The 15,427-nt window shown below is 38.6% G+C and overlaps 1 protein-coding gene across 6 annotated transcripts in view; it reads right to left on the bottom strand.

Moving 5' to 3' along the window:
* Positions 1-3,300: 3,300 nt before the first annotated feature.
* Positions 3,301-15,427, bottom strand: part of Swt1 (SWT1 RNA endoribonuclease homolog) — a 61,064-nt gene continuing 48,937 nt past the window's right edge. For all 6 annotated transcript variants that reach the window (XM_042674691.1, XM_042674698.1, XM_042674695.1 and 3 more), the window contains 3 exons: positions 14,285-14,351; positions 10,730-10,794; positions 3,301-4,225 (listed from right to left, as the gene is read on the bottom strand). In XM_042674691.1, the coding sequence (XP_042530625.1) occupies positions 4,096-4,225; positions 10,730-10,794; positions 14,285-14,351 (262 nt within the window). In that variant the 3' untranslated portion in view covers positions 3,301-4,095. The remainder of the gene's footprint in view (positions 4,226-10,729; positions 10,795-14,284; positions 14,352-15,427) is intronic.

Genomic DNA, 15,427 nt, shown 5'->3' with positions numbered 1-15,427 from the left:
AAATTCTGGTTAGGATTCAGAGTTGCTAACAGTTTATTAAGAGGAGTTGTAAAACTACACAGGCATTTTTAAAGTAGTAGTTTCTAAGGCCCTGTGATAAAACAGTCCCACGCCTTACAGGCTTTTGCCCAATTGAAATGGAACATGTTCACAAATTAGTATTGAATAGCTATTCGTAATCACCAAAAACTGAAGTCAACCAAAGAAACATTTCAACTGCTGGGTGAATGAATAAACAGGACCATCCTTGCAGAATACTACTTAGGAATGAAGAGTGAACTGCAGGTAGCATAGGGGGACCCCAAGTATCTTGTGAGCTGTACTCGAAGGCCCCACTTGGCATTCTAAAAAAGGGAAAACAGCAGTAAGCACATAAGTGACCTCAAGGTGGGTGTGGGAGTTCAAAGCAGCACAAGAGTTTCTAGGGTTGATGGAGACATTACGTCTTGAATGAGCTGGTGGTTACATGAAGATGAGTTTAATGAAACAAGTACAAGGGAAAATTCCTAGCTTAACCAAAAGTGCCAAGCTTTTAAAGGACCTGACTTTAAGAGCTAGGACATCATGTTTATCCCACTAGAAAGCCATTCTTAACTCACAGAGGTATGTTCTGAGTTAATACACTGTCCAGTAGAGTTGCAAAAGCTGAAAAAAGGTTAGCACTCAAAAAAACAGGATATTAAAATTGGTACGTAGGAACACTGAACCAAGCCAGTAGCTAAGGTTTTTGCCTGCTCCCTCATCTTCGAAGCTAACAAATGGTATTTCTCAAGAATTTCTCATTAGTGGGCTAGCAATGTGGCTTAGTGGTAGAGTGCTTACCTAGCATGCATGAAGCCCTGGGTTTGATTCCTCAATACTGCATAAATAGAAAAAGCCGAAAGTGGTGCAGTGGTTCAAGTGGTAGAATGCTAGCCTTGAGTACAGAGAGGCTCAAGGACAGTGCCCAGGCCCTGAGTTTAAGCCCAGGATTGGCAAAAAAAAAAAAAAAAAAAGAATTCTCAGTGCTTTCAAACATCCAGAATCAAATTTCAGGCAAATTACATACAGTTTACAAACAAAACTAGATCAGAATTCAAGAAAGAAAGTATAAAACCTCTGGTTGGCTATTGTTGTCATCAATATCCTGAAATATTAAGGGATACACTAAATAGATTTTAGATGCAAATTATACATACAAATATAAACACCAGTATCAGGAAACTCTTTAGGGTACCATGACTCCAGAAGAATGTGTTTTTGTGAGAATACCCAAACCTAACATGTACATTTGAGTTTTACAAGCATCCAATGCAAACCATAAACAGAACTTTTGAGTCAATTTTGGTAGACAAAGGTAAAACATGTCTTGGTGAGTCCCAAGTATTTTGTCAAAAATTCTGACCATAACTTGAATAGAGCTAGTGTTGTTCCTGTCCTCTTTGAATGGGTTATTTTTGCAAAAGACCCACAAAAATACAAGAGTGTATTTGTAAAATCTCCAGAAGCTATGAACAGCATTGCTCTTTGATCGTTCACTAATGACTTGTATTACTTTTTCTTTTCCCTTTGGAAAACTCAGGGCCTGGGTGCTGCCCTGAGCCTTTGTGCTCAAAGCTAGCACTCAACTACTCACCATAGCTCTACTGTGGCTTTTTGGTGGTTAATTGGAGATGAGGCTCACCAATTTTTCTGCCTGGCTGGCTTTGAACCACAATCTTTGATCTCAGCCTCCTGAGTAGCTAGGATTACAGGAATGAGCTACCTGGGTCCAGTTACATCTATTATTTTAAGAAGTAAATTCATCTCAATTCATCACTTGGTAGGCTAGGGAGTTGGTGAAATGGAGCATGTGAATAATATAACAGATTGACTTAGAAAGAATTCTGTTCTTAAGACATTAAAAATATCAAGGAAACAGAATTGGATGTGTTGCCTGGCCTTTATGTGAAGGGCCAAGACCTACATTATAAAAAGTTAAGCTGGGAGTTGGTGGCTCACACCTGTAATCCTAGCTACTCAGGAGACTGAAGATTTGAGGATAGCGATTTGAAGACAGCCCAGGCTGGAAGGTACATTAAAAATGTAGGGGCTGGGAAAGTGGCTCAGCGGTAGTGCTTGCCTTGCATGCATGAGGTCCTGGGTACAATTCCTTAGCACCACATACACAGAAAATGCTGGAAGTGAAGAGCTGAGAGACGGTGCCCAGGCCCAGAGTGAAGGCCCCACAGCCAACCCCCCCCCCAAAAAAAAAAGTACATTCTATTAAAGTAGGGCTTAGGATCTTTGAGCCAATGAGTTACTGCAACCCTAAAATAGTTGATAGGAAGAAACCTGCAATACAAAACAAATATAAAACACAACAAATGTAACTATGAAGAGCAAATATAAAAGTTTAAGATGAGCAAAGAAGCCAAGCGCAGTAGTGGCTACATGTAGGAAACTCAAATCTGCAGAAGGTCAGCTCAGGCAGAAAAGTCCAAAGATTCCATCTCCAAAATACCCAGCAAAAAGCAGGACTGGAGGTCTGGCTCAAGTGGTAGAGTACCAGCTGGAGAGGGAAAAGGTTAGAAAAGAGCGATCCATATATACACACACACACACACACATATATATATATATATAAGTATCAGTAAAATAAACAAGTTGAAATCAAACCACAAATTAATGTTTAAAATAAAACATAGAAACCACATACATAAGGGTGAAATATGCTCAGTTAAGTTGGCAAGTTTCAGAATACAACGAAATTGCATGCAATGTAAAACTAGAAAAAAGATAAAAGAAAAAAGATAAAATTACAACACAGAGCAAAACAACCCCGAAAAACCACAAGTTGAGGAATAAAGATGCTAGGGGCTGGGAAGGTGACTCAGTGGTAGAGCCTTGCATGCATGAGGCCCTGGGTTCAATTCCTCAGCACCACATAAGCAAAAAGAAAAAAGCCGGAAGTGGCGTTGTGGCTCAAGTGGTAGAGCGCTCGCCTTGAGCTGAAGAGCTGAGGGACAGCGCCCAGGCCCAGAGTTCAGGCCCCATGACTGGACCCCCCCCCCCCCCAAAAAAAAAAAAGATGCTCCTAAAGAAGAAAGAGTAGAGACCATCAACTGAAACTTCTGGTTCACAAAGAGGTTCATATCCCTATGAACCTATGTCCCTGACCACACTTTGCCATCCCAGCACTCAGTGGCGAGGTTACTTACCCTGGCCAATATAAAATAAACATGCTGAACTGGTTCCCTCTTCTTGCAGATGGTCACTTTCATCATTACACCTGTACTCATTTCACAAAAGTTGTTTGGAAGTAAAATGAAAAGCAAAATCTTACTAAAATAAGTTATTTATTGCTTTTTAAAAATAAATTAACATTTATAATAGAATGCCAAATGTGGTGTATTAACAAGGGCATAATACATGCAGTTAACAGATTTCCAACTTACTGTATAACTAAATTAGAAATAAGTCAATTAAACACTGGGCAAACTTCAAGTCAGTCATTGCCACCTAATTCCAAAAATTCATGTTGCTTCACATTTTAAGAGGCAAATCAGCACGGGCCTGTCCCCAACAGAAACGCACTGACAAAAGACAAGTCCAGGGAAGAAAAGAAGCCACGTTTATTACCCTGAGGAAGGTGGTGGTATTTCCACCAGATTTATATGAATGACCGTTTGATCACAGAAACATCTCAGGACAAGAGTTTGTTCTGGAATATGGTAAGCATGGTCTTGTCCTAATTCTTGGCAGTGTGCGGTCATGGGCCCATCCTGAGGGTTGGGGAATTGGTAATGCTATGCTGTAGGACTTCCTCAGATGCCACTATGGCTCCTGCCCTGGGAGCAGTGAGAAGATGGCTCTCCTTTCCTTAAAGATACTGGCTTGGTACCACTTGCAGAGGTATGAAGGTATTGTCAACTCCAAAAGAGTCCCGTCCACAGTTTACCACACATGGATGCATGAGGTTTTTTAGAGCTTTACTGAGATTGTCAATAATATAATCACTTTTTTGTACTTATGAAACTACTTAAAATTTCCTGAGTTTGGCTCAAAAAAGTGACCAGGTTGAAAATTACTCTTTTATGAAGACAATGTAGTTCCTCTTAAGTTCCAAATCAGCACTTAGGCCCTGTCATTGAGTGTGTCTCCACACCATCCCCTGTTCCTGGCTTCCATGTAGACAGAAGCACTGCACTGCTGCATGGTATATTCCATCTCAACCAGCTGGCGGCATCCAATGGTTAACTTCTCCCTAGGAGAAAAACAAATGTTAAATAACTGCATAGAGGCTAACCAAAAAAAAAAAATTTTTTTCTTTTCCTATTTTTAAACTAAAAAACAAGAATTGTTTAGCTATTTGGATATTACACATGACATGATTTTTTTTTTGGGGGGGGGAAGGAAGGGTCTCTCGTGAGGCTTGAATGCTGTCCTGCTCTTCAGCTCAAGGCTAGCACACTACCACTTGAGCCACAGCACCACTTCTAGCTTTTTCTGCATATGTGGTGCTGAGGAATTGCACCCAGGGCCTCATGCATGCAAGGCAAGCACTCTACCGCTGAGCCACCTTCCCAGCCCCAACACTATGTTTTGAAATATGCACACATGGTGGAATGGCTCAGCTGAGCTAATGAATAGCATTATTTTGCACATTTACCTTTTGTGACGAGAACACTTAAAATATGCTTTTAGCAATTTTCAAAATATAACTTTATTAACTAAAGTTAGCATCTTGTGCACTAAACCCTCCCTAACCTTCTTCTCTGAGACAAGTATTGTGGTATAGCCCAGGCCAATCTACAATTTAGGATCCTCTTTGCCTTAATCTCCTGCGGGGATTTTTCTAGGTATGAGCCATAATGTTGGGCAGTATCTCTGGAGCTGCTTCTTCCTAACTTAAATTTTTGGCCTTGACCAAACATTTAACCAACTTTTCTATCACCATTTCCCAGCCTTCTAATTACCATTATTGCAACTGTTTTAAGATTCCATGGAGAATCATGCAGTATTCTGTGCCTGGCATATTTAACAGGTTAATCTATGCTGTGTGAAATAACAGGATTCCCTTTTTGTTTTAAGACTACATAAAATGTGATGAGGTACATAGGCCACATTTTCTTTGCTCATTAGCTCCTGGACACTTAGGCTATTATATCTTGTGAATCTTGGCTACTGTGATTACTGCTATATATATGGAATAGCATGCTGACCCCATTTCCTTTAGCTATATTTGAAAATTTCAATATGGTCTGGTAATAGGTGGGAATTGAAATATTTTTTTTAATATTTGAAAGGGAAAATACATAGTTTCCTAGCAGGAGCAAAACATGGGAGTATAAGCACCTGGCTGAACACATCTTAGATAACCAACATTGTAAAAATCTTTGAGCAGTTCCTTAAATCCAGAACAAAGGTTTTTGTTTTGTTTTTTGTCAGTCATAGGGCTTGACCTTTGTCAGCAAGCAAAGTTGTGTGTTTAAACATAATCCTTATGTGATGGACTCGACTGAACAACTTTGTTCTATTTTACTCTGGTTTAAGATGTTACTAAATTGTTACTAAACAACACTGGAACAAATGGGTTTACCTTGTCTTCTTTGCTTTGGGAGCTAATACATGGACTGGAGGATGGCACTTCTGAAAGAACAGACAAAGAGCTGCCAACTCTTAAAAAAAGAATATGACCACTCGTGCCAGTGGCTCATGCTTATAATAGTAGCTATTCAGGAGGCTGAGGATCGTGGTTTGAAGCCAGCCTGGGCAGAAAAGTCCATGAGACTCATCTCCAAACAAGCACTAAACATTAAAAGCTGGAATTGGATTCTGTGGCTAGCCTTGAGCAAAAAAGCTCAAGGACAGCACCTAGGCCCTGAATTCAAGCCCAAGCACTGCAAAAAAAAAAAAAAAAAAGCCACAACCTAATAAGTGAATACCAGTAACAACCCCAAAATGAGGAAGCTGGAAGTAATACATAATATGCTTCACACCTACATTACATTTTTTTTAAGTTAATGGGGGCTTAGAAATGATAAGATCTTACATTGTGGGATACCATCCCATTGTATTTTAACTTAACCAAGTTTCCTGAGATATGTATAAGTTCAAGAAGAACATTCAGCAGTAGGAATGGTAGTTATTTTTATTACTACTCTTAGACTGCATTGTTACCGTGGACAACTGGAAGCTATCTCCCAGGTATTGGAGAAGACTACCAGCTGCCTCTCCCACTCTGCCTGCACATGTCAGATCCCTTGATGTAGGTGCAAAGGAAAACAAGAAGTCAGTCAGAACAAAGAGGCACCAAGAACACTGGTGAAAGGAATAAAAGAACTAAATAAGTGGATCAGAATCCCACCGACTGGAAGCCTCAGGAGTGTTTACATACTCCCCAAGGCAATCTACAATATCAATGCAATTCCTATCAAACTCCCAAACAATGTATTTTTGTAGAAATGAAAAAGCTAATTCTAATATTCATCTAGAATTACAAGGCTCTCCAAATCCTAAAAAGGAAAAAAATAGTCGTTGAGGAATTACACTTTCCAATTTCAAAACTTACAACAAAATCAACTGTTATCAACAACTGTGCTACTGGCATAGAGACAGGCGTATTTAAAGAAATGGAGTAACAATGCCAATGGCTCAAGCCTATAATCCTAGCTTCCAGGAGGCTAAGATCTGAGGATCATAGTTCAAAGTCAGCCTGGATAGGAATTCTGTGAGACAATTATCTTCAATTAACTACCAAAAAGCCAGAAATGGAGCTATGACTCAAGTGATAGAATGCTAGTCTTGAGCAAAATAAAAAAGGAATAGAATTCAAAGTCCAGAAGTAAGCTCTCACATAAATCAATAAGGATGCCAATACTATTCAACAGAAAAATAGGCTCCTCTGGAAAATAGTGCAAGACAACCTGATGGACATCAGATGAATTCATGAAGTCGGCCCCTTACCTCACACCATAAACAAATGGTATCTGAATTACAATTTTTCAACTTTATGATGGTATGAGAGCACTATCTCTTTGATAGAAAATGTACTTTGAATTTTAGATTTAGATTTTGTTTTTGTAGGTTGGTGATATGCTGCCTAATATTCTAGAGATTTTGGACAGCAGGGTGGGCTGTACCTGAGTCAGCCATAGGATGCTAAGGGTAAAGGACCAACACTAAAGAGGACATACTCTGGTTTAGGGCCACGTAAGACAGTCATAGCTCTAATAACCTCTTAAAGATACTACCATGCTCTGATTGCCAGAGTCAACTATTTTCACTTTGAACATTCAACCTGATCCTCCAAAACTCTCCCAACTATTCCATCTTTGACGAGGCTATGGCCTCCATGAACTAACTACAGAGAGCATTTTAAACTTTGAAAATTTTGCCTAAACTTAGAAAACCTTGCATTTTATACAAATATTGCATAATCTTTTAATTGTAGATTATATATAAAGATATATAAGAATACAACTGATTCATTCAAAGTCTGAAGATCTGAGCAAGAAGCCATTCCCTCCTCCAAATACAATGCACTTGTGTATATGCACTCACAATTTTCTTGGAAAACATTAAATCATGACTGAGTAAACCTTTAAAACTTTTTGTAACTTTTGTCTATTATCTATTATTTTGTCTATTGTCTATACATGATTAATAAAAGTCTTACTATCAAATTCATCAATGTAGAGTTTGGACACAGAAGTATTTTGAAAACTGTCACTAGGTTGGCTCATAGAACATCCTAAGTTGCATGTAGCAATTGAACTATATGGATTAGTGACACAATCCAGTAGAAATGTAGTCCATTCTGCCATAGTGCTTGATTTCAACATAAGAATTTATTCCAACACTACTGATAAAATTTGAACACAGTGCAACTTTCCCACTTGGTAAGGAAAAACAATAAGTGAATAGAGAAAACTGCTCCCAGCTAAACTTAGGAAACAAAAAACACACCTCAAACCCATTACAGCTCTTCATATATGTTAAGAGACATTCACTCACTTCAGTGTTACAGATCTATAGTCAAACCCAGGTAATTCTCAAGCTCAAACTTTTTCAATGACCACCTCTACAAGCAAACTTTAAGGTAAAAATTTCAAGGTAAAATGTCCGCTTTCTTCTAGCACTAATGCATTTCTCAGGCACTGAATATGTATGACCTGGGATATCATTTCACTAGGTTCTTATCTTTAACATATTCTTGACAAGGTCTCACATTTTTCTCATAGGCCCTGTAGGTTTCACTGCCTGACTATACAATGCAGGGATGACATTTAGGAATGCATATATCTGTCATAATAGAACTGACCATAAACAAACTGCTCCTCTATCATCAACATGGGTGAGTCTCCACGTTGAGTTAAAATAGACTGGGTTGGGAGGGAGGTAGGAGATAACTGTAGGGCAACACTGAATTGTCTAAGCAGGTGTTTGCCCCTCTTGAATTTATTTTTCATGGTGCTGGAGCTAGTTTAAGCAGCAGACACTGGTAGACTGGCTATCTAGTGAGGCTTCTTTTATGTGTCTTAGAGGGACTCACTGGGTCTCTGAAGTCTCCACCACAACAGCAATAATCCATTTCCAAAGTTTCATCTTGTTATCACACTGAGGAAGAGGCTTCTCAACTGAATATGTATATATAAAAAGGCTGATTTACAATACTTAGCCTTTTCATTACATATAAATGCTATGAGCTGAATTAAATAGTAAAGAGTGGCACCATTAAGCTAAAAATGAACAAATTTTTTCACTGTACCTAATATTTAATAACACTATCCCTTCCCTCCCAAACTCCCCAACTCCTCTTCTTCCACTCCACCAACTTGTAAAGTTTGTTTTCAACATAGTGTCTTATACATCTCATTGTTACAATGGGTCAACCTGTATCCTTGTTTCAGCATTTTGTTATTTCCCTTCCCCTCCCCAAATTAGAAAAACGTATATACAAGATGCAGGGCAGCTAGGCGTTGTGGCTCACACCTGTAATCCTAGCTACTCAGGAGGCTGAGATCTGAGGATCACGATTCAAAGCCAGCCTGGGCAGGAAAGTCCAAGAGACTCTTACCTGCAATAAACTACTTGGAAAACCAGAGTGGTGCTGTGGCTCAAGTGGTAAAGAGCTCGCCTTGAGCTGAAGAGCTGATAGCACCCAGGCCCAGAGTTCAGGCCTTATGGCCAAAAAAAAAAAAAAAAAAAGATGCAGGGTACCAGAATCAAATACAGTGACAACAGGGGTTATACCATAAGGGGAAGAACATGCAAAAAAAAAAAAAAAAAATCACATAGTACATTAAAAACAACAGCAACAAAGAAAAAGCCTCTTGTGTCTATATCTTGGGGTGCATTTCACTTAGCATCCTCTTATATGGTCATATGTACATAGCTTTTGTCCTTTTCTGTTTGTCTGGTAAGATTATCTTAGACATACACTAGTTAAGCAAGGATATATATATATATATATATATATTTTTTTTTTTTTTGGTGGGGGGGGGGTAGGTCATGAGGCCTGAACTCGGCCTAGGCGTTGTCCCTCAGCTCTTTAGTTCAAGGCTAGCACTCTACCACTTGAGCCACAGCACCATTTCCGGCTTTTTCTGCTTATGTGGTGCTGAGGAATCTACCCAGGGCCTCATGCATGTAAGGCAACTCTACCACTGAGCCACCTTCCCATCTCAGCAAGGGTATTCTTTAGACTACTTGATCTTCAGAACGTGGCCTAGGGATCTCAAGAACTTAGGACTCTTCTAGAGGATCTGCAAGGTCATACCTATTATCATAAGACCAAAGCATTATCTTATAACTATCATGCGAGTTACTTGAGAGATGGAGATCAGGAAGATTAAGGCTCAAGGCCAGCCCAGGTAAAAAGTTATCAAGATCCTATCTCAATCTATAAGCCCAGTGTGGAGGTTCACACTACCTTAGGCTGTAGGTGGGAGAACCTGTCTCAGTCTCTAGGCAAAAATATAAAACTATCAAAAAAGAAAAGAAAAGAAAAAAGAGCTCTGAGTATAGCTCAAGTGATAGTGCATACCTAGCAAGCACCAAGGCCTCATTTCACTTTTGACTTTTGTTCTCTCAAAAGTATAGTTTCCATTAATATGTGAACAGACTGAATACAAAAGCAGTTATGAGAATTCAGTTGTCTTATAAGATTTGCAAAACTGTACAGCAGTGCCACTTTATCAGCAACATTTTTTATTTGGGGAAATAGTTTCATAATAATGTTGCTTAACATACATAGAGTAATCAGTGACATATAAAAATGAGTTGAGAAACATTTTTTTTTCTGGTTGTGGGGCCTGAACTCTGGGCCTGGGCGCTGTCCCTCAGCTCTTCAGCTCAAGGCTAGCACTCTACCATTTGAGCCACAGCGCCACTTCTGGCTTTTTCTGCTTAGGTGGTGCTGAGGAATCGAACCCAGGGCCTCATGCATGCAAGGCATGCACTCTACCACTGAGCCACCTTTCCAGCCCCAAGAAACATTTTTTGAGTACTGGATACTGAGCCAAGGATCTCACGCACACTGGCAAGTGCTATACCACTGAGCTACCCACCTTATTCCTACTCTAATTTTATTAGTTTTTGAGACAAGATCTTACCAAGTTGCCCTGGTTAACCTCAAATTTTCAATCCTGCCTCAGCCTCCCAAATAGCTGGAAGAGTATAGTACTCTCCCAGCTAAAATCCTCAGCGGTGCTGAGTATGCTAAAAGCCTGTTACAATGATACGTCTACATACAAGTAAGACTTACCGATACTCTGTCTGAGAAACACAATCATAAAGTTCCTGGGCAGTAAATTTGACATTTTTATTTACCTGAAAAGAACCAAAATATAGTTATTAGGAAGATACATTAAACAAAATGAGCAATGAGTAAAGTTAGAATGGCCTGTATTCAGAATGAGCCAGATCTCAAGTTCCTAGTTACTGCTTTAAAAAGGACTTAAACAGTGACAACAAGAGAACGGAGATAACAGAGAACTACATATAAAAATGTTAGTCCTACCATTATACCTTACACATGACACAGGTCTAGATTTAGTGGGGACCTCAACAAGCAGGTGATCACACCGGAAATCAAATGGACAGAAAAAGAACCAAAGATTATAAACTATGGAAAGCTCCATCTAATTTACTTAAAACTTTGACTAGTACATAGCTCTTCTTTCCTCCTCCTTTTCTACTTCTTTTTTCCTTCCTTTCCATTATTCTGGAGATCAAACTCAAGGTCTCTAGTATGGTAAGCAAGTGCTCTGCCATTTATCTATAACCCAACTCTATGGACACTTTTGTTGTTTTGGTTTTGTGACAGTATGACAGGGTCTCACTATATCAACCAGGCTGACACAGAACTCATCCTCCTGCCTTAGTCTTCTGAATGCTGATATTACAGGTGTGAACAAGACATTTGGCTTGTTGTGGAAATAGGGTCTTGGCAAATTTTTTTGCCCAGGTTTTGAACCATGATCCTTCTTATCTTTACCTCTTGCCTAACTGAACAACAAACTGTTTTGGAACCTGATATAAGAATACAAAGTAGTTCCTTATTCAGTAGTATCCAGACTTATCTTTAGTTTTAAAAGCAACCATCCACATATATGGACCTTCCAGAACACAGGGAATATAAACGTGATAATAGCTCCATTATAGTAGAAAAGTAAGGTAGTTTACTAATAAAGAAACTGGAGCATAAATTCACAAAGATGTAGTCTGAATATTTTGTTTAATCATATTCATTAATTTTGGATATTAAGAGAATTTTACTTACTCATATTGAGCTATTTTAAATTATAATGTTAAATATTATTACTCCACAAACAATTTTCCAAGAAACCAATAGCTATCATTAGAGTATACCTATAAAGTAGGTTAATATTACTGGGCGTCATTGCTTTTTTTTTTTTTTTTTTTTTTTAGTTGTACTACTTAAAATTAAAGCTAAATAGAAGAAATGACTTGATAAGTTTTAGCTCTTAAAAATTCAAGACTTAGACAGGTGCTAGTGGCTCACACCTGTAATCCTAGCTATTCAGGAGGCTGAGATCTGCTGATCATGGTTCAAAGCCAGCCTGGGCAGGAAAGTCTAGAAGACTTTTATTTCAAATTAATCACAGAAAAAATTGGAAATGGTGCTGCGGCTCAAATAGTTTTAGTGCTAGCTTTGAGCAAAGGAGCTCAGGGACAGAGCCCAGGCCCAGAGTTCAAGTCCTAGGACTAGGGGGAAAAAAAAGATGGGTGGCCCCATCCTTATTCATATCATAAGACAGTGTAATAACTGATGTAGGGAAGAAATTCTGCTAAGGGAAATTATTTCAAACATCTGAGAATCAAATCCACATATTCTTATAAATACACATTAAGTCAAGCATTTTCTTTTTTTTTTTTTTTTTTGGTCGGTCGTGGGGCTTGAACTCTGGGCCTGGGCGCTGTCCCTCAGCTCTTCAGCTCAAGGCGAGCGCTCTACCACTTGAGCTGCAGCGCCACTTCCAGTTTTCTGGTGGTTTTATTGGAGATAGGAGTCTCACGGTCTCTCCTGCCAGGGTTGGCTTTGAACCGCGATCCTCAGATCTCAGCCTCCTGAGTAGCTAGGATTACAGGCGTGAGCCACCAGCGCCCGGCAAGTCAAGCATTTTCAATATTCTTACAAATATTAAGTCATGTACCCAAAAAAGAGCGATGTCTTAGAAATATACAGGCTATATGTTTAAACTATCCTTCTGTTTTCACAACCATGTATCACTGTCATTAGATTTAATGTTAAGTTTCTGAAAGTATGATGAAATATGTTTCAATTCAAATAAAGAAATCCTTTCAATGACCATATAATATGGTTAGAGACGTTAAACTGATTTTTTTAAGCACACATGTAAAACCATTTTTTTTACTTAAATAAGAATAGGTTACAACTGCAGACTTCCTCTGTGCCTGGTTCTATGCTGTTTAGAGAACTTTATAGGTTCTTTTGTCATTCTAGAATACATATAATTTGTATGCTGTCATTCCCACTTAAAAGGTGAAGAAACTAGGATAAGGACATACAGTTAGTAACTGAAAGAGCCAACACAAGGAGTGTGGTCTCAGATCCTGGGTTCTTACTCATTAGGTAGGTTCTTAATAAATAGATGATGTGGCAAAGAAAAGGTTAAGTAAAGAGCTAGCCAGAGCCAGGGGCCAGTTCAGAAGCTTTTCTGGTTTAGTCCAGGAGTTTGGAACAAAAACCAATAGTTTGCCTGGCGAAGGTGGCTCACGCCTGTAATCCTAGCTACTCAGGAGGCTCAATCTGAAGATCACGGTTCAAAGCCAGCCTGGGCAGGGCAGTCCACGAGACCCTTATCTCCAATTAACCACCAGAAAACTGGAAGTGGTGCTGTGGCTCAAGTGAAAAGGGCTCAACTTGAGCTGAAGAGTTGAGGGACAGCACCCAGACCCAGAGTCCAAGCCCAACTGACCAAAAAAAAAAAGAAAGGAGTATGTTTGACTCCATAAGGAATAAGACCTAATATATTGCTCCTTCACCTGAAATGTTTGAAAATTAAATATACATATACACACAACAGAAAAATGAACACAGAACATCAGAGGGCTTTAGGCAAACCGAAATGAATAATCAGCAGATTACCTTCCATGGATCAGCAATGATGATGTGTGGAATACAATGAAGAAATAACCTGTCCAAAATGCCAATAAATCCAAATCTAAACAATTCTGTCTGAAACAAATGGGCCATTCTAGACAACAAAATAAACTGGCTATGTCAACTGGTGGGAATAGGCTGGGAGGAGATAGGAAGCCATGGGTCAAATGATAGGAATTTGTATATATACAGGATAACAAGGTCTGGAGAACTAGTGTAGAAGGTGAGGTTAACAACACTGTATTTAGGAATTTCACTAGAAGAGTAGATTTTAGGTGCTATTGGCACATTTTTAAAAAAGCTGCTTGCTGAGAGGATGAACATGTTAATTTAATTGACTATAGAAACAATTTCACCATGAATATAAAAATATCATCTTGTATACTTTATATCCTATTAAAAGAATAGGGCACTAGCAAATTTCTATGGCATTCAAGAATTTAAGTTAGACATGGAGACACGTTTGCAATCCTGGCACTTGAGAAGCTGAGGAAGTTGAATGATCAGCTGGAGGTCTCCCTGAGATACATAGCAACCTTGTCTCAAATAAAAGAGAAATTAAAATTTAAAGTAAATAACAAATGTTTTTCTATGCTTTTACTCCTATAGTTACTTATATTAAACCTGTTTTTCTATGATAAAAGTACAAATACCTGAAAATACTTCTCATACCTCATACTTGATTAGGAAGTTATAGAGGGTCTCAACATCTTGACAATTACTGTTGGGGGCCAAAATCCTTTAAAATAAAAATAAAAAGAAGGAATGATTTAATAACAATATCTTAAATCTTCTCCCCAAAACATACCCATACCATGAAAAGCTAACAGATCGTTTAATAAACTTATTCAAACTTTAAACCTCTTTGATTTCTTTATCAATTAAAATTTGTAAGATCATGAACTTAATTCAGCAGAGATCATTACAATATTTTGGCTTATTTAAATTAATACTTGTAAACCTTGTATTCATTACCTGGCCCATGTAATCGTAACCCCTCTCTATGGTATTTTTACAATAAAAAAATTTTTTTTAGTGAAAACAATGTGATCCAGTCACCTAGAAATGAAAGGGGATGGGAAGGTGGCTTAGTGGAGAGTGCTTGCTTAGCATGCATGAAGCCCTGGGTTTGATTTCTCAGTACCACATAAACAGAAAAAGCCAGAAGTGGCACTGGGGCTCAAGTAGTGGAGCACTAGCCTTGAGCATACAGAGGCTCAGGGACAGTGACCAGGCCTTGAGTTCAAGCAAAAAAGAAAAAAAAAAAGAAGGGGAAGAGAGAGAAAGAGAGAGAAAGAAAGAAAAAAAGAAGAAAGAAGGAGAAAGAGAGGAAGGAAGGAAAGAAGAAAGGAAGGAAGAGAGGGAGGGAAGGAGGGAGGGAAGGAGGGAGGGAAACAAACAGTGTTCTAACCTTACAATCCAATGAAGGCAAACTATCACCAATATAGAACAGTTTATACCTGTTCCTTTTCATGGCTTTAGAAATAATCCAAACAGTACATAAAAAGGGCAAGGAAATTAGATATTTTATATTAAGAACCTTATGCGCTCCAAGTTCATAACAGAAGTACACGTGTGAATATAACATTTTTTGTATAAATCACTTTATAGAAAAACTCATTTTAAGTAAACTGGCCATTTGTCTATAGCAACAAGTTATATCCAAAGTGGGAAATAAATTCACCAATCTAGTTTTCTGATTAGCAAAAGGTTTAATAATTCGTGTGTGTGTGTGCGTGTGTGCATGCACTACTCCTAGGGTATGGGTGCTGTCCCTAAGCTTTTTTTTGCTGAAGGCTAAAAAGCACTCTACCA

This window comes from Dipodomys spectabilis, unplaced genomic scaffold, assembly GCF_019054845.1.
Source record: "Dipodomys spectabilis isolate Male_0828 unplaced genomic scaffold, ASM1905484v1 ptg000019l, whole genome shotgun sequence".
In the NCBI taxonomy this organism is placed as follows: Eukaryota; Metazoa; Chordata; class Mammalia; order Rodentia; family Heteromyidae; genus Dipodomys; species Dipodomys spectabilis.
This window is presented reverse-complemented; position numbering and strand designations above follow the sequence as displayed.